Raw genomic sequence first — 25,470 nt, forward strand, 5'->3', positions numbered from 1 at the left:
GTCTGGTTTGACTTGTCTTGTTCTCTACAACCACACAAAAGAGAAAAAATTGCAGAAAGGATTCAATATGGGGGGAAGGATGTACTAGGAAAAAAACCTTGGCAGTCATGGCTTAATGAGGTAAGAAGAATATTTCCTCCTCAAGAATTCATGGGCTAAACATCCTATTTAGAAATCTGTTTATTTTGTTGAATGGTCATGATTCCTGTCCCAGACCAGTGAGCTAAAAACAACAAAAATAAACATAAGGATGATCTGACCTCGATCAATCCAAGCCAACTCCTGTCAAGTGAGCATTAGACTACATGTCTTTGTAGAGAAATCAAAGTTCAAGTGAATTTCCTTATAGAACATTTAAATGGATTCAAATAACTAAGCAGGGGTAATGTCAAGGACCCTTGGATATATGTCGATTCTTTACTTGGTTTTAAGTACTCCTCAACTGTTCTGTCCTTGCCCAGGAAAAGAGATGTATCTCTTTTCAAATGGGCAGTCAGACAGCTGTTATCTGCATAGAAATGCTGGTCTATTGGAAAATATATTGTACGGTCAAATTAGGATGATCACAACTAATCATTATGGATTTAAGGTAACTCCTAGGTTTCTGAACAGGGAATTTGGGGATTTATGACTACATACACCAGAACATGGCACAAAGGAGGAGGGGTAGGCAAATGTAGTGGACAGAAGATAAATTAAACTTGGGTCAGGATGGACTTGAAACTGAACTTAACCCTCGCATCAATACTATTATACAATTCTTTCTCCATGAAGGATGAGGTAGGGGACACTACGGTGATTCTGGATGAAGAGATGTGAAGGAAACAGAGAGGGGCTCAACAGGGATCAGATGCCAAGCAAGAAAGAATGGCCAATAGCCCTCATTACACTTCATTAATGGGCAATTTGCTACATTGCAGAGTGCAATCTCTAAGTTGGAAATGCATCAGACAAACTTAAAAGTATGTAGGAAGTCTATGGGAAAGATCTCCAATTTATCTAAAGAAAAAAATTTTTTTTCCTCCAAATTCCACTTTTTAGGCCACTACTGTACAGTAGTTTCCCAAAGAAGAGAAGTCCATGACCTACGATATGGTGCAAATAAACACAGCCTGTGAGTCAGGACACCTGCGTCCTTAATAGGACACCAGGTGTTCAGTAGAAATCTCTACAAGAGTGGTGTGTTGATGATCAAAAATTGACCTCTTCGTTTGTCATAGTCTCCCTCTACCAAAATCTCATGAACGTGTTTGTAAATCTGAAAAATGATTATTAGGCTCATGATCTCACAGATACTTTCCAGAGCCTACATTTCATAGTCTGCCATTGGATTGAACAGGCATAAATGCTTGCCAAGGTTATTGATCTGATCCCTTGGAGACCAGTTCACTCTACTCTATTCCATATTTTTAAACTTACTCTTTACTCCTACTAAAGATTGCGCAATCATGTACCATTTGTTTCAAAAAGCATAGAAATATTAGTGTAAAAATCAGTTTGTATCTCTAGAGAAATGGATCAACAAGCAAGCCCTACATAAAGCAAAATCTCCTTAAATACTGTATTTTCTCAAGTTTATGATAACATCCATGTATAGCCACCAAGTTAATCTGAGCTTTTTAAAAAACAAAAAAAAGTACATCTAAAACTTTTTCTTTATCAAGACAAAAAATGCATTAGAAATTTTCATTTGAAAGCATTATTTGTCTTAAAATTAATACAATACCACAGACATCATATTCAGAATGACATTTAGTTGGTGCTAAATGACTAAAAAGCTTACCACTTTTAGATTTGTGCTCTTTTGCCTTTGCAAGGGCATTATAGTACCTGTCAGCACATTCAGGGATTATGTCATTTGTATTGGGCATAGAAGGCTTCAAAAGAGACAAAATATCACTTGGCTTTTCTTTCTCCAAACACTGATTAACATCGATGACCAGTGTAATCCCTGCATAATGAAAAAAAAGTTTCTGTTAATGGTTATCTTCTACTTACCCGAGAGGTGTGCAAAGATATAGCTCAACCTTTCAGAAATGCATTTGCATTAAACCTTTTACCCTTTCAGAGTATGCAACACCTAAACCCAAGACAGTCACCAACTCACTTACCAGTTTAGGTTGTAAGAAGAACAAGATCCCACAGGAGCATGTCTTATTAACAGTATTTCCTGGTTGCCCTCATGTGGTATGAAGGCACTAGGTTCTACTCACTGTATGATCTGTAAGTGAAGTGAATGCATACTAACAGTAGATATGTAGTTCTTACGTAGGTCATCAATCAGTATTTGAGAAATATTCTTCTGAAGACATTGATTTATTTTAGAATAAGTAAAAATCCTGATATTCTCTTGTACAGTGCTAATATACTACACAAGGTTTGTCATAGGCAAGCTAAACAAATGTTCTAGAAAGGCAAAGGTATAGCTGGTGGACATAGGCAATCAAGTCCAGAAACTTAATTCCGAAACCAGTTTAGACCTAAAAAACATCTTATCCCCTTTTAAATTTCTGCCTCTCTCCATAAATCAAAACATACTGAACTCTTCGTTGTCTTCAAAGTTAATATGGTGAGTTCTTTATTATCTACTTTAGTTGCAGCTAAGAATATTCTGGCCCAACCAATGAAACTACTGTTTTCACAAACCATGAATGCACTGAGTTAGAAACATAGAACAACAAAAACAAAAGAAACCAGGTTAAAACACTTTGTAGACAAAAAAAAGTTTTTGAGGAAAAGGGGAGAGATGGATTCCCTCCCTCCCTCCCTTCCAAACACACACATGTCAATCTCTACCATACAAATGCCTAATGGTATATTGGTGCCATCAAATTATGTTCACATGTGTGTGGAAGCAAGCAAGAAAAATGGAGTTTGACTTTCAACAGCCTGGAATCAAGGTCACGCAAATCCTGGAGGAACACATACAGAATCAGGAACTTCTGTAGCCAACTTCAACTGCTGCAGAGCAAAAGGCACAACAGTGTGTTCTTGGGCTTACAGGAGTTAACAGGAATGGATAAGCAGTTAGCCTTTCCTCTTCTTCAGGAAAGCTTTCAAGGATGGGACAAACATGGTACCGGTATTTGAGAGGTCTATGGTCTCAGAGAAGTAGAAGGAACAAGTAAATGATCAAGAATCCTCACATGAATTACATCTGACAGCTTCATCTAACCAGTAAAATGGTGTATTCTTTAAAAGATGGGTATTATGAAAGCATGCATTTCTTGCATCTAGAAGTGTGCTTTATCATCAAGTACTGACCTGTAAGTAGTAGGTCCACAGGTTCATTTTCTAGGTAACCGAAGCTTACTCCTCGTCTTAACAGAACCATTTTTCATGAAAATCTAAAGCCCTGGAGAAAACCCTAAGAGAACAGTTTCTACCCTTCTCATCATTTTATCCACAGTCCCTGGTACACAGTAGGTGCTTAATGTTTGCTGAGAGCTGCCAGAAGAGTCCTTCCTGCCATTATATGGTGCTATAATACCCCAAGTAGTATGTTCAAGTACTATGGAGGTGTTTGGGCTTCTTTGTTCTTGCACTAAATGGCCTCAAACTCCTCTGCTTTTAGTTTTCCCCTCCTGGCCTACCAGCTCTCTGTTCTTGCTGCTGTGTGTTTGCACAGAGCAACCAACACCTAACTGCCTGGTAATTCATGGCTTCTGCTATGCTCTGAGGTAGGAAGAGACACAACCAGACATGTTAGCTTTATTCCTAAGATAAGAATACACAGGCTCCAGGTATCTGGCCAAGAGGTCCCCAAAGAGTATAGTAAACCAGTTCCAGGCCACAGGCTTTGAGACATCTTTTTTAAAAAAATATTTTATTTATTTATTCATGAGAGACAGAGAGAGAGAGGGAGAGGGAGAGAGAGGGAGGGAAGAAGGGAGGGAGGGAGGGAGGGGCAGAGACATAGGGCAGAGGGAGAGGCAGGCTCCATGTAGGAAGCCCAATGTGGGACTCGATCCCAGACCCCAGGATCATGCCCTGAGCCCAAGGCAGGTGCTAAACCGCTGAGCCACCCAGGTGTCCTGAGACATCTCTTTTGATTGCTTTTTTGCTTAATCTGTGGGATGTGGTTTAGTTCCAGATAATTTAAGATGTCACATAAATGGTCTACATAAAGTCGGGTATCTTTGTGGTAAGAAACATATTAAGAAATCTCCCATAAATCTCCTAAAAGACTGGAAAGAAATATGTTACATCTTAAGTCATATACTGGCAGTCTTTCTCTAAGGCATGTATTCTCTCAAAAGAGTTGAAATAATTCCTAGCAGGGCAAAACATTGGTTCTTGGGAGGAGGGGGCAAAACATCTTTCTGTGCATAAAGCATAGATTTACATATGGTACCTACACAGATACACAATATATGTGTGGTATTAAAATTTCATGGTGAGAAGTAATTAGGAAAAATCTCTCTAAAAAAATTCCTTAAGGTACAATAATAGGAGAAGGTTGGGAAATATTGTTCCGAGTCAAAAATAGAGACACACATACTTTAAGCAAAGAAGCTCCAGTGAACATGAACACTAGGCCCAAAAGAAGGAGAACTGAGTTACTCTGCTCTTTTAAGTCTTGTCTATGGTAAAACATATTTTTTTTTTGTTCATGAATTTTTATTCATTGAAGCCAAATGATGGGTTCATTGGCTGATGATTACATTACTCATCTCTTTTTATGTGTATATAAAATTATATGTACACACATATATATACTCATATATACAAATATATTTACACATATATAACACTTTTTCTTTTATCAGATTATCTGGGAGTGGGTTTGATGCTTACAACATGTGACTAGAATCTGTTTTAAGTCTTCATACAAAGGAGAAAGAATGCTTTTTTTTTTTGAAAGAATGCTTTTAAAGGTAAGATTAAACTCCTTTCTGACAAACTGGAAAATTCTCATCTCAATGTCAGAGTATAGAAGGTCTTACTTCAGAGTATCTTTTTGGTGTTATGTATCATAGAAGAAACAGTGTCAACTCTTCCAAGGCACAGGATAGAGGTAGAAGATAGGACTTAGGGAAGCCTGGGTGGCTCAGCAGTTGGGCGGCTGCCTTCAGACCTGGGCGTGTTCCTGGAGTCCGGGGATCGAGTCCCACGTCAGGCTCTCTGCATGGAGCCTGCTTCTCCCTCTGCCTGTGTCTCTGCCTCTCTCTCTCTGTGTCTCTCGTGAATAAATAAATAAAATTATAAAAAAAAAAGAAGATAGGATTTTAAATGTGTAGATCTGGAGAACATAGTCACACATATTTAAGGAAGCCTCTGCCTTTCATAGTCAGTAGAACCGAGTCTCAATGGAAAAAAGCAGAACAAACTTGACATTTGCAGGTCACATTGTAGGAAGAACAGGAATAAAATGAATAAGATGACTTCTAAATTGGTTCGATTTCTAAGAGAAAAAGTGTAACCCTTTCAGATCATTTGAGTGAGTATTTTACAATCTAATTTTTTAAAAGTATTTTTTCAAACTGTGGCTTCCTTCAGTTTTATATTTAAGTTTAGATATCTTATGTATGCATCTCAAATTTATTTTTTTTTTAAGGATCAGAGTGCTAGAATGGAAAGACTTCAAAGACCCTAAGGGTATAAAAGTTCAGATTGGGAGAAATGCACATATTTTTACAGGCAAAGAAAATAAAAACCAGATGTTCCCCAGAGTTTCCGAAGTTTAAAACTATATCTTTGGGGGCGAGACTAAGGAATCTCAACAGCATTCTATGACCTGATACAACACGATACATCCTAATTATGCCATGAATGGACAGGTTATGAACAACACTTCCAGGAATCTTCAAATAGGTTATTTGTATATACAGAGTGTTAGTGTATCATTCTCGAAGCTACTCTAGAACATCATGTGATTCTTCATACAATTTCTTTATGAAAAGAGAGGCTTAGAATAAAATTAAAAACTTAATCATTTGAGCCAATGAAGGGATTTGGCCAGTTGCTGAGTATGTCTATTCCACTTATACATTCTAGACCTCGGGAAGTAATCAAGACTGGTTTGAGGACTCAGCAGGAGAGAGAATGAGATAAAACCCCACTGATCACTTGACCTCTGTTAGCCCCTACTCTGACTGGTGGACCCCAGGGACATTTTGCATTTCCCATAAGTAATGTCAGTTCAGAGCCAATGTCCTGTAATCCCTGAGAAGTCTGATTGTGTCTTTTCCTCTCAGCACAGCCACCACAGTAGAGATAGTAGACTTCTTTAGGGGAAGTCTGGACAAAAGATGAACTATGTAAGATTTTGAAAGTGTAGTTGTTTGTTCTCAAGAGGACCTGGTGTCCCCTTCATTCAAGGGGTTCTTGGTCTATAAATGGCTTAAGTCTGGGAATTGATTTAGCGGCTATTTAATGTAATCTTTGCTCTTGTTATTCGAGTTACACTTCCATTCATTTGACCTAGAACTCTTCTTCCACTAGTACAAATCAATTATGAATTTAGTAGATGGTCTATTTCACTTCCAGGAATGCCAGGGTCAATTAGCCAATTCTGTTGGTCTCTGTGAGTCAGGTTATTCTGATGACTGCTTTGACTCTGCTGTTCATTTCAGTAACCACACCCATTTGGCTTCCATGATTAAGTGCTGCCATCTGTCCTCTAAGGCCTGCCCACAGGTTTTGGACTCATCAGCCTCTCCACAACTGCATGAGCCAATTCCTTAAAATAAATCTCCTCCTTTCTCTTTCACTATATATGTGTGTGTATATAGGTACGACATACTTTTCAGAGAAACAACTATTTATCTACACACTCACAAACACACATATATACAAAGTCTTTATATGTTGCTCTGCTTTTTTTTCCAGAGGAAAAAAAATTTATATAGCTCTGTTTCTCTGAAAAATCCTGACTAATACAATGGAAGGCATGGTAGGGAGGACAGGCATTACTAAGCAGACTGGGCTTGTGTCCTAAGAACCAAAATTAAAACAGGGCTTGATAAAACTATAAATTTGAGAGTTTAGAAACCACTTTTTGCTTACTGGATTCATTCAGTAACATCCTCAGATTTTGTCAGAGTTAGCATCTAATCACTGAAAACAGTGCCACCACAATGAATCTTGTTTTTGTACATACACTCAACAACTGAAATCGCTAAGGGTCCAAGTCTTGTCAGAAATTTAAACTACATAATTTTAAAAATTACTAAAATAAAAAATAATAATTCAGTGGCATAACCAGCAAGGCACACTGGGCCAGCAAAAGGGGGTGAGGGCTTACACTGTTTTGCTTTGTCCTTGTCCATGTTGGCCTCATTGACCGCATGCTGTATCTCATCCAGCCAAAGAACTTTGGAAACACTTTCAGAGTCCTGGAAGTATTGTCATAGAATAAAAGAAAGAACAGTGAATGATGATTAAACAGAATCAATAACTGCTTTTCAAGAGCCATTTTATTTTTTTATTTTTTATTTTTTTAATTTTTTTTCAAGAGCCATTTTAATAGTTTCCACAAACTCTCATTCATCAGCTACCAAGAACTGTCATATACTGTACAAACTATTAATGAAATAACCCCCAAATCCAACCTCTCCTCCCTTTTCCACTGCCACCCCTTTAGTCCAGCCTACCATCATCTCTCACCTTGACAGGTGCGTTGGTCTATTTGTTTTTGTTGCTTCCATCACTGCCCTCAACTATAGTGGTCCTCTACAGAGAAGCAGATGATCCCTCTGCTTAAACTCCTCCACAGAGTTCCCCCTGCACTTAGAAGAAAATGAAACTCCCTTCCCAGGGACTGTAGGGATCTAATAATCCAGTCCTACAGGCTTCACTCATCATGTTCCTCTACTGCCTGTCCCAGACCTGCACATCAGCCTCCTTCAGATCCCAACATTCTAGCCCAGCTGTGTGGCTGTTGATTCTTTCTTACCACTCTGGCCTTAATTCAAGAGCCTTTTCTGAGTATTCTCTCCCTTAATCACTAACTGTGGCTCCCAAGGTGGCCTGGAGTACCACAGGATACTTTAAATTTGGGGGAAACACAATGATAATTGACATTTATCAGACATAGAGACAAAACCAGAGTAAAAAACCAACCAAACAAAAATGCAACCCTTAAGGAGCTAACAGTTTAGTAGAAAAGATATATTTATCAAAAAAATAATTATAACATGATCAGGGCAATAATAGCTATAGATACATGATCTAGAAATAAGGAAGGATTAATTTACAGTAGGGATGAATTACAGAGGGAGAAATAGTAGCTAAGAACAGATACAGAATGGAAGTGATAAAAGCAATGAAAAGGTATTGAATTATCTTTTTTAACTTTTGGGTTGAATCTGATGATCAAACTACAAATATGGTGCTGGCATATAATGTAATTAAATGGGACTTCCAGACAGCAACTGTCAGGATTACATAAACTTGCCCAAGATTACAAGTAAATATTTTCAGTAGAAATTAAATAATTTTAGGGAAGAAGAGACATTTTTAAATAGTGAGGACATTTGCCCATGTGTAGTATAAAGTGTCATGTGCTAAATGCAAAAGCAAGCTGTGATGAACAGAAAAGTAGCTCATCAGAACTATGGAGAGCCAGTTCCATCATTTTGGACTCATGATGGATGGATGGGTTGCAGGAAGGAGAAAGAACATTCACCAGCTCCTCCAGCAGGCTTCAATACTATTCCCCTCAGAGACTAACTTGAAATAATGTATGTGGAAAGCACTCTGAAAATGAGACAAAGAACCTATTATCTCATCCTGTAACATCTGGGCAAATGGAGACCATTGTGGAGGGCTTGGCACCTGCTTCTGCAATCATCTCTTGCTAGATCTGCCACATGGGAACTGTCACCTGTGAGCGAGTCTCCATTTCTTAAGAGAATGGATGGGAAGGATTCAATCAGGAAGATCGGAAGTTGAAGACTAGAGGAAGACTGATGAGACAGGGGAGAAGGAGCTCTTTTATTCTGTTTCCAGGGTCAAAGAGAACCTAAACACTCCTCCCAAGTACAGCCTAAAAACTACATTCCATACAAGTTCATTTACATCTGTCTCAGTTTTTTGAAGACTATTTACCAAATTCCTTCGTAACTTATCACCGTAGAAGAAGCACCATACAAACTTTTGCCCATATGAGAGGGAAGTTACAATCCCACTTAAAAGCTTAAAGAATCTATTTTATACAGCAAACCAAAGAGAAACTTGACAAATCAAATGAATTTAAGTCAACAGTTTAAATCATGACTCATTACACTAAAGGATGCTAGAGTTAAATACAAAACCAGGAGTGAAAACCAAACTCTACCAGTTTAAGGTCTCCTTTTTACATTGTTTACCAAAAGACTGGAACTGTATTTATAGGATGGTCAGGGCTCCATCTCTAGCTTAAGAGCCAGATTCAATGTATGAGTAAAGAGAAGCTAGGTCATCTGTAAATTAAGTCATAAATTCCTGAATTTTGTGAGTCCTAGACAATTTTAATTATACAAAAAAGTATGCTTTTCAATATTTTGTGGCATTTTGGTTATTATTTCCACAATAAAATAGCTTTCAATCTCAGCTTCTGTTATCATATATTATGTAGCTAAAATATTAGATGCTGAATTTTGTTTAAAAGATTTTATTTATTTATTTATTTATTTATTTATTTATTTATTTATTTATTCATTCATTCATTCATTCATTCATGAGAGACACACAGAGAGGCAGAGACATATGCAGAGGGACAAGCAGGCTCTCTCTCTCTGAGATGCCTGATGCAGGACTTGATTCCAGGACCCCAGGATCATGACCTGAGTGAGCCAAAGGCAGACGCTCAACCACTGAGCCACCCGAGTGCTTTTAGACACTGAGTTTTTATTGTAAAACTCTTGGTGTGATGAAATTTAATCAAGTGTGAAAAGTTTACACAGATCAACTCCTTCCCGGCTTATCCGACAGCCTGTAAGTCTCACGTGAAACCTGTATTTTCTGATTCTTGCTACATTTTATATGCAAAATGCTGTTGGATTGTTTGGCTTAGGGTTTAACCTTAAGTTGTGTTAATTACAGAAAAATCTGTTACAATGCAGTTCTTTTTTTTTTTTTCTTTTTACTACATATTAAATCATATCCTCCAGGAAATAACTACTCATAAAAGCTAATATATTGTGCAACAACGTGATCGTACTAAATACTACTGAGTTGTACATTTAATAATGATTAAGATAGTAAATTGTATGTTACACATATTTTGCCACAATTAAAAAAAAGCTCATTATAGACCTCACCAACAACCATGGAATAAACAGAGTCCTCTGCATTCAATGCTGTATCATGATTTCAGTTTAACCAAGTATTATTTAACACCGCCTCCACCCACCACCCCTCTCCCCTCGCCTGCTGCCACCCTTGCCTGATCCTATAGAGTTAACCAACAGCTCAGAGTGTGCTGAGTTATGGCAAAACAAAACACCATAGAACCAAATCTGGCCAAGGAGTAATGACAAATTCAGACCGATGTGACACTGATGGAGAATTTTCAAAGTAATCAAGCTCTTAAATTTCACTTCCTAAAAAATGCTTGCTTTTCACGATTCATTTTATTTATAATTATGTAATGAGTTTAAGCATTAAGATTCGAAGGAGCTGGAAGGATAAGGAAAGGATAATTTCTGACAGCTTCATTACTGAGAAGAAATTACCCCCTGGAACAGTGTTTTTTAAATGCATAAAAATGAGATAGGTGACAGAGTCAAAACTAACTGCTACTCAACATCCATCATCAGCTTACTTCTGTAAAGGACTGTCTATTACCTTCCAGCATCTACTCAGAACAGATTATTAGAGGTGGGTAAGAGTTAAAGGATTTTCTCCAGGGATAAAGTAATGTGCTCAGAGGCTCAGCCTGAGTCATGCGCACTGCAACGAGTCCTGTCACACCCTTTCCCTCCAGAGGACCCGGGCAAGCTTCCCAGCCTGCAGAGCACAGGACAGCACATTTTAAGGAGAGAATGAGATTTCCATTTGCTGTTAACACAAGAAACTGATGTGCAGCCGGGCTCCCTAGTTTATACATTTAATAACGTTTGGGAAACGGGATTCAGGTCACCAAGATGAAAGCCCTCATCTTTGTAGCTGCTGGACTGATGCTTCTGTCACCCATTTTTTGTCAAAGCGGTAAGCTCTTTTCTCATGGGGTGTGTTGGGGGTGCTGGTTTGTGTAACGAGAATGAACTGCATCCAATTTTCTTTGCGTGTCATGCAATCTGCAACCCAAAAGGCACACTTTAATGTTTGTTATTAAAAGGTAGCATCAGGGATGCCTGGGTGGCTTAGCAGTTGAGCATCTGTCTTTGGCTCAGGGCGTGATCCCGGAGCCCCGGGATCGAGTCCCACATCGGGCTCCCCACAGGGAACCTGCTTCTCCCTCTGCCTGAGTCTCTGCCGCTGTGTCTCTCATGAATAAATAAATAAAACCTTAAAAAGAAAAGGTAGAATCATGGAAGTGGATAGCTACGGCTTGTTTACTCTATTCACATTTTATCAAAGACTAGTCCTTTCTGCTTAGATTTAAAAATTTGTGGCATGGTCAAGATTTTAGATCTCTAGAATTAAGAATCAAATTTCTTTGTGAGAAGATTCTGATTTTCTAAGAATTTCCTCTGATTCAGCAAAGATAGTACCTTTTCCAGATATTTAAAAAAATCCTATGTTTATACATTCTCTTGAAGCACAAATGGGAGAAACATAAATATTCCCAGAAAGAATGAGTGGTCTTTCTTTAGAATAAGTAAGGCTGACAAGTCAATATTTCTTTAATGACATACCTTTTTTTTTTTTTGACTTTGTTTTATCATGGAGTCTTCCCTACATTCACAAGATCTTTTAGTTTTAGAAATGATATCTCCCAAATATTTTTATTCAACTCTTAACTTGTTTCCTCTTCTGCTCAACACAATGTCAGCCTCCTGCTTACTCCAAAACAAACCAGTTTGTCATAGATCTACCCATAATTCTTTTACTATCAGGTTGTTTTCCAGCCAATGTTGTTAGGAGCGGGAGAACTGGGGTGAGAGAAGATGATGAAGTAGAATAAATAAAAATGTAACAAAACCAAACCTCCATAAAGAATGTTGCTTCAATCACCAAGGTGGTTGTAGGGAAACGCTAAGAAAACCCACTCAGCGCAAGAGCACATGTGAGATTCGTGAATAGGATAACTGACTGTTCCTTCTGGCTGTAAATGAACCCAAAGACAGCAGAAAAGGAAAAGAAAAGTTTGTGAAGGGGGTTCCTGCAAGATGTTGGTGGCGGTTCCTGCAAGACATTGGTGGGGGTTTGTAGAGGTGAACAGGGGGCATTTAAAGGTGACAAAGGAATGGGCAGTGCTTGTGCTTTCTTCTGTAAGGTGGGAGAAATGTGAGCGAAGAACCCATCATCTAGAGGGTGAAGTCTGGTCCTCTGTCTAAGGCCTTATCCCAAGTTAAAAACATTTCAGAAACATTATGCCAAATGTAAGCCTGTATTAAGAAATCAAAGAAATTTAAAAAAAAACTATGTAAAATTTAACAGTGAGGACTATTAAGTCACACTACTCTCTAAGGAATAAAAGACTTGTTCACACTGAACCAGATCTGGAATTCTCATGGAAAAAAGAATCAAGACTTTTTCACAGAGTCACTGTTTACCATGCTTTTAGGCACCATGTCTTGCTCAACCACAGGAATTTTCTGAAAACTAACAAACACTTCGTATCAACAACTCTCTTATCAGATCTTGAAAGGAAATATCTCGTACACCATGTTCCCCAGCCACTGTCTTCCAGCTTTGTGCCTACTTCCCAAGGCACTTCTCTATGGGTGATGTCAAATTTAAGCATTTTCCAAAATGCAAACCCGAGAAAGGATTCGTGTGGCTGAACTCAAGTGACATGCCACATACTTTCAAAGTTCACAGGCACAGAAGAACACTATTCAGATTTTTTTTTCTTTAGTCTATCTTCCCTTAAATGACACCTGAGCAATTCCCTGTCCCTACTTGTTCAGGCAACACTGTTTTATACACTGAATTCTGTTTGTGCAATCTCAGGGTTATGAGGAAGGCTTCAATTTCACCTGGGGGCGAACTGCTAGAGATTAAAGCAGGAAGAGAAACTGGCTTTGAATGAGAACCACCTTACTCATCACTAACCCCAAGTATTCAACATGTAAGAATTCAGAGGTCATACGAAAAGACCTAACTGGCAGAGCAATGGCATTTTTAAATTCGTATGACATTTGTATTCAGCATCAAGATCTATCTCAGAAATTTCAGAGGATCTACTTTCTGTACATATCAAAGACTAATTTATGGAAGAATTATTTAATGAGAATTAGGTTTGAGTGTTAAGGTCTATTGTGCTTTTGAAACTGCTCTTGTATTAGGATTATTAAAATTAGCCTGCCAACCAATGCCCACCATTTATAGGACATAGAATAATGTTATGTCTCTATTCCTTTTTGTTCCATTTCCAATTTTTTTCTTTAGTTTTTTAAATTGAAGTATAGTTGACTTTGGTTTCATTGGTTTCAAGTGAACAACACAGAGATTCAACAGTCCTACACATTGTATGGTGTGATTATCATTTGTCACCCATACAACGTTATGATGTTATTTGACCACGTTCTCTATGTCCATCTTCTCATTTTTCTTCCTTTGTCTCCTCTACTCATGTCCTTGTCCCATCCCTTCCCCAACATCTTCTAAAGCAGAAACTTCCAAATCATTTTTGCTTCCTGCCTCTCCCTCATTGCCACTGGAGCCCACTGGATGCCAAGTTCCTTGGAGCCACCATCAGTTCCAAGTGTTCATCTTTGCTTTTCTACTGCCATTGCTCTAATTTGTTACTGTCCACCTTGAGTTTGAATGACTACAGTAGGCTCCAACTCAGTCCTCCTTCCCTCTAATTTCTTACCTTTTCCATCTGTTTTCTACACTGTCACCAAAGTCATCTTAAATGTAAATCAAATCACGGTTATATTAGCATGTCATTGCTGATAGAACAAATTACCACAACCTTAGTGGCTTAAAACAATACAAGTTATATTTCTGGGGGCCACAAGTCCTGAAATCAAGGTGTCAGCAAGGCTGTGTTCATTCTGGAGGCTCGAGGAGAGAATCTATTTTCTTGCCTTCTTCAGCTTCTAGAAGTCACACGCATTCCTTCATTTATGGCTCCTTCTTTCATCGTCAAAGCCAGCAGCACATCACCTTTAAATATTTGACAATGACTCTCTTGCTTCCCTCTTATAAGGAGTCTTATGATTACATCTGGCCCACTCAGCCAATCCAGGATACTCATGCCATCTGAAGATCCTAAATCACATCTGTAAAGTCCCTTTTGTCATATAAAATAACATATTCAAAGGTTCCAGGCATTAGCAGGAGGAATCTTGGGGGCCCATCATACTGTCTACCATATTGGCCATGCCTCTATTCACAATTTTGTCTGTGCATAACCCCAGCATCTAGGAATGGGCCATCACTTCTTAGGGTAGTTTAGAGGCCCTTCAGAGATTTAGCTGTAACCTCCTCTTTCACTTCTCAGGTGTGCCTTGAGAGCATCTGACAGCAAGATTTTGTGCATCTTTTCCACTAGTCTGACAGTTGAAGACAGGCCATAGAGTTTATTTAAAACTCTATCACTGGCATATTAGTATGCAATAAACATTTGAATGAATTTATCTGACATTCCCACATCCCATACCAGCCTATTCTATGTCTCTGTCCAGATATCACCTACCAGATTCTTACTCATCTATTAATTTCCATCTCTTTAGGAGCCTCACTCATCTTTGCTCACATTCATTTTTTCCTTGATATTCTGCTTAAACTTTTAAATCTTTTTACCACTGTCTGAATACCTGTACGACTTATAGTGAGTATGACATTGGCCTGTGGAGGTCTGATGTGCTGTTGCTGTTTCCTCTGGCAGCATTATAAACTTCCTACACGCAAGGAGTTGCCTTCTAGTTTTCGTTCCTGCATGGGCTATCACAGTGCTGGGGCATATGACACATACTAAATGCATTCCCGTACCTGATTTATAGTGATTTTTAAAAATGAAAATGATACTCAATTCTAAAACTACAGAAATTATGCAGCCTAAGACTTAGTTTTCCTATCTCCTGAACCATAACTATGGGCCCAGCAATGATCCATGTTAATACATCTTTCTCAATTGCAGGCATGGAAAATGACGTACACAACTTGGCAGAACCGACCTTACCTATCAAGACCTTCCGTGGGGCTCCCTCAAATTCTTTTGAAGAGTTCCCCCTTTCTGCCATAGAAGGCTGGACAGAAGGAACTACCACAACTATAAAATTTAAGTGTCCTGAAGAAAGTGTTTCAAATCTTCAGGTGAATAATGCTACCATGGGGTACCTGAGAAGCTCCTTAAGTACCAAACTGATACCTGCCATCTACATCCTGGTGTTTGTCGTAGGTGTGCCAGCCAATGTGGTGACCCTGTGGAGGCTCTTCTTCAGGACCAGATCCATCTGTATGACCATCTTCTACACCAACTTGGCCATTGCAGACTTTCTTTTTTGTGTCACACTGCCATTTAAGATAGCTTATCACCTCAATGGGAACAACTGGGTATTTGGAGAAGTCATGTGCCGGGCCACCACAGTCATCTTCTATGGCAACATGTATTGCTCCATTCTGCTCCTCGCCTGCATTAGTATCAGCCGCTACCTAGCCATTGTCCATCCTTTTACTTACCGAGTGCTGCCCAAGCGTTACTATGCCTTCCTAACGTGTGGATTTGTGTGGGCAACAGTTTTCTTATACATGCTGCCATTCTTCATCCTGAAGCAAGAGTATTATCTTGTCCAGCAAGACATCAAAACCTGCCATGATGTCCACAACACATGCGAGTCCTCGTCTCCCTTCCAACTCTACTACTTCATCTCCTTGGCATTCTTTGGATTCTTAATTCCCTTTGTGGTCATTATCTACTGCTATACAGCCATCATTCAGACACTTAATGCCTATGATGACAGATGGTTGTGCTATGTTAAGGCGAGTCTCCTTGTTCTTGTGATTTTTACCATTTGCTTTGCTCCAAGCAATATTATACTTATTATTCACCATGCCAACTACTACTACAACAACACTGATGGCTTATATTTTATCTATCTCATAGCTTTGTGCCTTGGGAGCCTAAATAGTTGCCTAGATCCACTCCTTTATTTTCTAATGTCAAAAATCATAGATCACTCCACCGTTTATCTTACAATGGTGAAATCATCTTAGTAATGAAGGCTCTCTGAAAACATACATTCTTGGGATAACATATGCCTAGTGCAAGGGGTTCGATCCTGCAGCTCCATTTTTCAGCTCCTAAGAAATACTGCTGCAGAGTAAAACACTATAAAAGCATTATTTTACATTAATACTTTGAAAGTGTTTTAAGGATGTCACTACAGGAGAAAAGATATCACCATTTTCCTTAGGTCAACTGACACACTCGCCTGACTGGTACTTCATGCTCTTTACATCTCTGTCTTCCAAGCTTCATGAGGTTTCTACTCTAGATGTCTTGGCGGAGGAGGTGGAATAGGATGAAGCACAGGGAGAAGCTAAGATCTGTTTTCAATATCTGGCATCATTTTTAGTTCTTCTGTCTCCTTTGACACTCATTGCTGGTGGCTGCCTCGCCAGTTCACTCTGAGGGATTTTTATCACTGGGGTCCATTATCTTAGTCCCACCATTGGCTTCTTGCCATTCTCTTCACTGCTAGCCTATCCTCCATTTCATCGGCCACTGCCAGAGCAATCTTCTTCAGAGAGCAGACTGAGCACATCCTTCAAAATCCCCAGTTCAAAAACTGCCACTGACTGTCCACTGCATTGGGATAAACTATAAATCTCTTGCTTGGCATTCAGGAATAACTTTCCAACTTTGCTTCCCAACAAACCGTGCCTGCCAAGATGGCACTGGCCAAACTTCTTGCTTTGCTGTAATCCCGATTTCTCTGCTCTTTGCTCTTGCCTCTAACTGTAAAGCTATTTTTAACATGTTTGCCTTAATTCTTTTCATCTCTTAAAGCCTTTGAAGGACTGTTCTTCTTGCTGTCAAACTAGGAGTTCCTTTTTCTCATCTCCCTTTCTTGTATTTTTATTCTGACACTTAGATGTAGTTTCTTTACACGCAGATATTAATTTCATTAACACTTATTAAGCACCATGTAAAGAAGGGGCTCATCCTCTTCCTTCTTTAGCTTCTTGTAGACCCAAGTCTTCTCAGGGTCTGTGGAGTCCAGACCCATGCTTTGTATATCACGCTGCTGAGTGAACAAATGAAATTCCAAAACATCTAAGCATCTGAGAGCTCATTCAATTCTTACTGAGAAGGCAAGGTACTCTGTATGACGTGGGACATCATTTTTAGTTGGGCGTGTAAAAAAAAATAAGCTAAACTAGAACACATTCATGAAGTCATTTAGAAGTCTAAAATAATACCTTCAATATTTTTTCCTCATATGTAGTTTTTCATGGGGAAATAGTTTGTTATAAATGCCCAGTATATTCCTGTAAGTCAATGACATTTCTTTCAGTTTAGGGATTAGATAGAAGATGGGATAATGTGGTTAAGGGTATGAAGGACTGTTGACATAAATGTTCAAGTTTATGGGAATGTGCATAGACTATATACTTTGTATACTTTGTAATAATTATCAAAACAATAAAGAATTTTAAATGCATGTTTTTATTGTGCAGTTTCCTATTTCATTGGATTTAGGTAAAGAACTTGCAAAAACCACACACATGAAGATCTTTTACAGTAGGTATGTGGTTACATGAAGAAAAAAAATCAGTTAAACACTACAGTGATCAAGAAAAAGAAACCTAAGGGTGCCTGGCTGGCTCAGTAGGTTGAGCATGAGACTCTTGATCCCTGGGTTGTGAGTCTGAGTCTCCTGTTGGTTATAGAGGTATGTTGGGTGTAGAGATTACTTCAAATTAAAAAAATCTTTTAGAAAGAAAAAGAAATCTATAATAAATTTTAACATGATGAAACTTCAATGAAAGCAATTGGTTTCTGCAAATAAAGTCATCAAGTGTAATACAGTTCCACACAGGGGGAAAAATGCAGCAATACTGACTTGTTAAAAGCACACATCTCTTACACACGAAATATACAAGTAGTAAAACCAAACTTTTTATAGGTCTAATTCATAAATTCTCAAGGAAAGTTTTTGATTTTAAAATAGCTCAGAATTTACTACGTCTAGTGAACACAGAAAATGTGATTTCTGCTAAGTATGTGCTAATATGCCCATTACCCAACTTTTCTCCATGAGACAAAAGGAATTTGGTGCCCAGGAAGGTTCCACTTGAAATACTGTTAACAAGGATCAAGAATTCTCAACAACTTACATCATTGTCCTCAGTCTTTCTTAAACCTGGCTATAAGTTCCATGCAAGCCCTATCCACTGTGATTTTTTTAAAAAAATTTCTTATTGGAGTTCAATTTGCCAACATATAGCATAACACCCAGTGCTCATCCCGCCAAGTGCCCCCCTCAGTGCCCATCACCTAGTCACCCCCACCCCCTGCCCACTTCCCCTTCCACTACCCCTTGTTCATTTCCCAGAGTTAGGTGTGTCTCATGTTTTGTCACCCTCACTGATATTTTCACTCATTTTCTCTCCTTTCCCTTTATTCCCTTTCACTAATTTTTATATTCCCCAAATGAATGAGACCATATAATGTTTGTCCTTTTCTGATTGACTTATTTCACTCAGCATAATACCCTCCAGGTCCCTCCATGTCGAAGCAAATAGTGGGTATTTGTCGTTCCTAATGGCTGAGGAATATTCCATTTTATACATATACCCATCTTCTTTATCCATTCATCTTTCGATGGACACCGAGGCTCCTTCCCATTGTGATCTTTAACAGCTGTATACTTTCACACAAACTTTATACAGACAATACAAATAATATAATTTTTTTCTTCACAGGGAGACTGATGCGGGACTTGATCCCAGGACCTCAGGATCATGACCTGATCCAAAGGCAGACACTCAACCCCTGAGCCTCCTACGCATCCCATGACAAAATATTTCTAATAACTTACATGGAAGTTGGCTGCTTTGAAAGGAACACCTTGACTGGGCTGGTAGGTCCTATTTCAAACTAAATTATGGGGGGAAACAGCATTTTTGAGTTGTTTACACTGCTTTTTGTTTTGTTTTTTAAGTTTAGAAACATTCAGGATGTAATATATGCACTCTGTAAAAAATGAAATCCAAACAGCACAACAATGGAGTAAAAATGAAGTCTCCCAGGGCACCTGGCTGGCTCAGTTGGTAGAACATGTGACTCTTGATCTCATGGTTGTGAGTTCGAGCCCCATGTTGGGTATGGAGATAATTTAAAATAAAATCTTTAGGGATCCCTGGGTGGCGCAGCGGTTTGGCGCCTGCCTTTGACCCAGGGCACGATCCTGGAGACCTGGGATTGAATCCCACGTCGGGCTCCCGGTGCATGGAGCCTGCTTCTCCCTCTGCCTGTGTCTCTGCCTCTCTCTCTCTCTCTGTGACTATCATAAATAAAAAAAAAAAAATTAAAAAAAAATTAAAAAAAAAATAAAATCTTAAAAAAAAAAGTCTCCCATGTAAACCAGCTTCCTAGGTCACCTTCCAGAAGGTGGTTTTCTTCTAGAAATATTTTATGCACATACAAGCATATGCTTACAATCAGTGTATATCTCATTTTTGAGGCAGGTTTTCTTCTAGAAATATTTTATGCACATACAAGCATATGCTTACAATCAGTGTATATCTCATTTTTGAGGCATGTAGAAACATGTTTTTTTGACTTAATGATATATATATATATATATATATATATATATATATGAGATATATACTGAAGATTGTCCAATATAGATTCTCCCATTCTTTCTTTTTCAAAATTTATTTATTTATTCATGAGACACACACACACACACACAGAGGCAGAGACATAGGCAGAGGGAGAAGCAGGATCCATGCAGGGAGCCCAACGTGGGACTCAATCTTGGGACTCCAGGATCATGCTTTGAGCCAAAGGCAGATGCTCAACCACTGAGCCACCCAGGTGCCCCTTCACCTGGATTTTTAAATTAGAATTTCTTTTGTCTTTGTCATTTTAAAAAATGTAAAGGGGCACCTGGGTGGCTCAGTTGGTTAAGCACCCAACCTTGGTTTTGGCTCAGGTCATGAGATCGAGCCCTACATCAGGCTTGGTGCTCAGTGGAGACTCTGCTTGAGATTCTCTCTTTCTCCCTCTTCTGCCCCTTTCCCCTTTCCCCAGGATCATGCCCTGTGCCAAAGGCAGACGATGCTCAACTGCTGGGCCACCTAGGCGTCCCAATTCACTCATTCTTTTTAATGACTGCAGAGTATTTCACTATAAGGATATAATGCAATTTACTTAACTGGCCCCCTCTTGATGAATAGTTATATTGTTTTGGGTCTTTTGCTATTAAAATGGTTGAATAAGCATCCTTTCCATCTGCCTCCATGCACAATAACATATGTTTCTGAATCAGACACACCAGGGCATGGTTGTAGAACTAATTACTTCTTGGATAGCTTTGGACAAATTATTTAGTCTAAATTCCATTATCTGTAAGATGATAATAAAGATAGATCACTCATATGGTTGTTATGGATTATTATGAAAACTATATGAGATAATAAACATACAAGTATTTAATATCATGCATGGCAAATAGCAGGTACTCAATAAATGTTTGCTCTAGGAAAATATGTTTTTCCTGTTTCAGATGAGACTGTCTCTGGGTTGTGAAGACCTACACAGAGGAAACATCCACCTCTTTGAGGTTTGGCTTGCACCTGGCAACATGATAGCTACAAGTGGGTAGGTCCCACGTAGCATCACTTCCACTGTCAGAGACCAAGTCATCAACTTTGCCTTCAGTACCCTTCCAAGAATGGCTGTCTGTAGAATTTCTCCCATGGTCAGTTTAAGCTCTGCAGTGATGAAAAAACCCTCTCTTTTTAAGGGGACGGTACCCAGGTCAGTCTCCTCCCATGTGGAGAACACACCATGCTCACACACTCCTCACTCCTATTCCCTGCCTACGCCATCCTGCTTCCTACCCACCTAACCAGCTACTCCTTCCCTTTCAGGTACAGCTCCTGTTCTGTCTCCATGACCACTCCTCTTGAGACTCTAGTCTACAACAATCCACTGTCTCTGAACCACTCTGTACAGGACTTGTTTTGACATATACTCATCTCACTGCTATTTAACTATACTATATGAGAATGCTCACTGCCTCAGTTTCTTTTTTTTTAAATTTCATTTATTCATGAGAGACAGACAGTGAGAGAGAGACAGAGACAGAGAGAGAGAGAGAGAGACAGGCAGAGGGAGAAGCAGGCTCCATGAAGGGTGGACTCAATCCTGGGTCTCCAGGACCACGTCCTGGGCCGAAGACGGTGCTAAACTGCTGAGGCACCCAGACTGCCCACTGCCTCAGTTTCTTAGCATCTTAAGGATAAGGACAGAGAACTTCAAGTGTTGTGTGTTCTTTGTACTCCCCCCCCCAATCAGATTCTATACACTGTACTATACAGTAAGTGCTCAGTAAATATCCAATGACTTGAACTCTGAACAAGAATTCACCCAGCGATGAGTTTTTAGTTAAAGTAGAAGTAGCAATTAGCTCTGGAACCAGCTTCCTACTCACGTTTGACACATGGATAAAAACAGCCTTATTATTTCCATTTTGATCCATAGGCAATTTGCTGGGATGAGCAGCTCATAAGCTTTAGGAAAAACAAGTAAAGAAAATCCTCCCTCCCAGCTCCCCTTCCCCAACCCACTCTGTAAAGTTAAAAGCAACAAACCTATTAAGACTCACCATAAGTTTCTGTGTTTTGGCATGGTATAAAACATCCTGGTAGTGCTGGGCATAGTCTGGGTCCACATTTTTAATCTTAGCAGTAGGTAACAGCAGAGTATCTAAAGTTTTCAAAGGATTCCCTTCATCAATAGCTTCATTGATGTGTCCTACAGCTACAATTCCTATGGAAAAAAAAAAGTTTTCCTTTTAAGTCATAGTACATTGTAAGTTTTCTAGAATCACCTATGACAAAGATTAAGTTAGAAAGGGGGATGGGGCCCCCCTCCACACAAACCATAAGAGCTAATAAACAAGCACAGCAAGGTTGCAGGATACAAGATAAATGTAGGAAAATCAACTGTATTTATACACATTACGTAAGTGTGTATAAATGAAATTGAGGAGAAAATTCCACTTGGGATGGGTTCCAATCACATATTATAATTACTTAAGGAAAACAGAGCAATGAAGTTAACCAAAGAAGCACAAGTCATGTTCACTGAAAACTATGAAACACCATGTAAAAAAAAACTAAAGATGACCTAAATAAATTGAAAACCATCCTATGCTCATGGATCTGAAGAGTTAATACTGTTAAGGTGGAAATAGTCTTCAAAGTGATCTATAGATTCAGTGTAATCCCTATCAAAATCCCAGCTGCCTTTTTTTTTTCAAACAGAAATTGACAAACTGAATCTAATATCCATATGTAAATGCAAGGAACCAAGAATAACCAATGTTGAAAAAACAACAAAATGGGAGTTCTCATCTTCAAAACTTATTACAAAGCTACAGTTAATACCACATGATACTGGCATAAGGACAGATGGACAGATCAGTGGAAAGGAATTTAGAGTTCAGAAATAAACCCTTGCAAAAAAAAAAAAAAAGGAAATAAACCCTTGCATTTATGATCAATAGATTTTTTTAAAGATTTAATTATTTATTCATGAAAATACACACACAGAGAGAGAGAGAGAGAGAGAGAGAGGCAGAGATACAGGCAGAGCAGGCTCCATTCAGGGAGCCCAATGTGGGACTCCATCCTGGGTCTCCGGGATCACACCCTGGGCTGAAGGCGGAGCTAAACTGATGAGCCACCTGGGCTGCCCTAAACTTAGTCGTTCATTTTTTTTTTAAAAGATATTTATTTATTTATTCATGAGAGACAGAGAGAGAGAGAGAGAGGGGCAGAGACACAGGCAAAGGAGAAGCAGGCTCCTCACAGGGAGCCTGATGTGGGACTCATCCCCAAACTGGGATCATGTCTTGAGCCAAAGGCAGACGCTCAACCACTGAGCTACCCAGGCATCCCAATCAATAGATTTTTGACAAGAGTGCCAAAACAACTCAACAGATCTAAGTCTTTATAACAAATGGCACTGGGACAAGTGGACATCCACACGCATAAGAGTAAAGCATATGCAAAAAAAACAAAAAACAAGAAAAAAAACAAACCTAAAATGGATCACAGATTTAAGTGTAGAAGCTTAAACTATGTAACTCTTAGGGAGAAAACAGGAGTAAGTCTGTGGCCTTGGGGTGGGCAGTAAGTTTAAATGTGACACCAGAAACACAGCTAAAGAAAAAGATAAATACATGGGATGTTGTAAAAATGGAAACTTCTGTGCTTCATAAACACCAAAGAAAGTGAAGAAATCTACAGACTGGGAGAAAATACTTGCAAGCTCTGTATCTGATAAAGACTTTATACCTTATATACGAGTATACCAAGTATGTATGGAGTTCTTATAACTCAGCAATGAAAAAAAAACCCAATTTAAAATGGATAAAGGCCTTGAAATATACTTCTTGAGAGAAGATATACAAATAGCTAGTAATCACATGAAAAGATACTCAATATCAGATAATATCTTAATAGATATTATCAATATCTATTAAGAAAATGCAAACCCAAATCCCAATGAGATATCACTTAATACTCATTAGGATGGCTGTAATAGAAAAGACAAACAATAACAAGTGTTGTGAGGATGTGATGAAATTGCAACTCTCATAAAATGCTGGTAGGAACAGGAAATGGTACAGTCATATTGGTAAACTGGCAGTGCCTTAAAATATTAAACTCCTAAGTTCATACACTCAAGGGAAATGAAACCACAGGTTGACATAAAAAGTTACACATGAATGTTTATAAAAATATTTTTAACAATTAAAAAGTGGAAACAACCTACATATCCATCAACTGATGAACAAAATGTATACCCACAGGATGGCATATTACCTAACCTAGGAAAGAATAGGAAGTATTTGACACAGACACATTGAAAACATAATGCCAAATGAAAGAAGGGAGACATAAAAAGGCATGTTACATTATTCTACTTATATGAAATATTCATAATATAGGAAAATCCATAGAAACAAAGCAGACTAGTGGTTGGTGGGGGATAGGAAGAGGGGGAAAGGGAGTGATTGCTAATGGGTACCAAGTATCTTTTCGGGGTGATGAAGATGTTCTGAATTTATACAGTGGTGATGGTAGTAAAACTTTTTAAGCACAATAAAAGTCACCATAAAAACACATAAACAGGTCAATTTTATGATATATGAATATATATATATCTCAATGAATCTGTTATAAAATGGGAGGACTACTTTACATACAAGTAGCACAAGGATGCTAATTTCTAGTGTAAATCTCACTTAGACAGCAGTGCCAAGATAGTAGATGATGGAACCAAAGAATAACAGGGCTGGAAGAATTTAACATAAAGATGTACAGAAAAGAAAACTAAAGTACCAAGACGTTTGGATTACATTCTTCTATCCTTTACATTCTACAATGCTTTCTATTCTTCTGATTACTCTACTTCATCACTTTGTAAAGGATGCCAAAACAGAGAGAGTTCAAAATCAATTCCCTATAGACCAGTAGGGTGAATTTCCAGGTCAATGGAGTCCAATGGTGTCTAGTAGAACATTTTGTGATGATGAAAATGTTCTCTATCGGGCCTGTTCAATATAGTAGCTATTAGCCATACGTAAGTACTAAGCATTTAAAATGTGACTACTACAACTGAAGAACTTAATTTTAAATTTTATCTAATTTTAATTATTAAAGTAGCTACATGAGGGCAGCCTGGGTGGCTCAGTGGTTCAGCACCGCATTTGGCCCAGGGCATGATCCTGGAGTCCCAGGATCGAGTCCCACTTTGGGCTTCCTACATGGAGCCTGCTTCTCCCTCTGCCTGGGTCTCTGCCTCTCTCTCCCCCACCCTCTCTCTCTCCCCCTCCCCCCGTGTCTCTCATGAATAAATAAATAAAATTAAAAAAATAAAAATAAAAAAATTAAGTAGCTACATGTAGCTGGAAGTGTAAGGTAGGCTCCACAGAAATGAACACAGTCACTAATGAAACAGTCACTAATGTTTTAGGATATTTTTAAGATTTGAATATGGCTGATTAATATCACAAGTTGTTTCCATAACATTTTACCTGGTAAAATAACATCTGGAGCCCTAATTCATGGATATACCAAAAGAAGAATAACCATATTCACCAGTTCAACTTTCTACCATCTCTACCACACCACAGGATCTTAGGAAATAGACTATAAGGTCCAGGAATGAAAAATACA

General features: G+C 38.6%; 2 protein-coding genes and 1 long non-coding RNA gene across 4 annotated transcripts in view; 2 read left to right on the forward strand and 1 right to left on the reverse strand.

Moving 5' to 3' along the window:
* Positions 1-25,470, reverse strand: part of IQGAP2 (IQ motif containing GTPase activating protein 2) — a 288,130-nt gene that overhangs the window by 62,669 nt on the left and 199,991 nt on the right. For both annotated transcript variants that reach the window (XM_077867634.1, XM_077867629.1), the window contains exons 13-15: positions 21,888-22,051; positions 7,247-7,337; positions 1,784-1,951 (exon numbers count right to left, since the gene is read on the reverse strand). In XM_077867634.1, coding sequence (XP_077723760.1) covers positions 1,784-1,951; positions 7,247-7,337; positions 21,888-22,051 — 423 coding nt within the window. The remainder of the gene's footprint in view (positions 1-1,783; positions 1,952-7,246; positions 7,338-21,887; positions 22,052-25,470) is intronic.
* F2RL2 (coagulation factor II thrombin receptor like 2) lies at positions 10,870-17,708 on the forward strand. Its single transcript, XM_077867640.1, has 2 exons — positions 10,870-11,133; positions 15,182-17,708. The coding sequence occupies exons 1-2, from the start codon at positions 11,070-11,072 to the stop codon at positions 16,255-16,257; spliced, it is 1,140 nt and encodes a 379-aa protein (XP_077723766.1). The 5' UTR covers positions 10,870-11,069; the 3' UTR covers positions 16,258-17,708.
* On the forward strand, positions 18,606-24,991 carry LOC144295253 (uncharacterized). The gene is made up of 3 exons (XR_013362592.1): positions 18,606-19,130; positions 20,784-21,037; positions 21,151-24,991. It is a non-coding gene; the product is annotated as an uncharacterized LOC144295253 (long non-coding RNA).

Source organism: Canis aureus, chromosome 2 (genome assembly GCF_053574225.1).
Source record: "Canis aureus isolate CA01 chromosome 2, VMU_Caureus_v.1.0, whole genome shotgun sequence".
Lineage (NCBI taxonomy): Eukaryota > Metazoa > Chordata > Mammalia > Carnivora > Canidae > Canis > Canis aureus.

Excerpts from the sequence above, each read along its gene's own strand:
- F2RL2 (XM_077867640.1), top strand. The coding sequence starts at position 11,070 with ATGAAAGCCCTCATCTTTGTAGCTGCTGGACTGATGCTTCTGTCACCC. Across the intron at positions 11,134-15,181 it reads ACCCATTTTTTGTCAAAGCG|GCATGGAAAATGACGTACAC; the intron begins GTAAGCTCTTTT and ends TCTCAATTGCAG.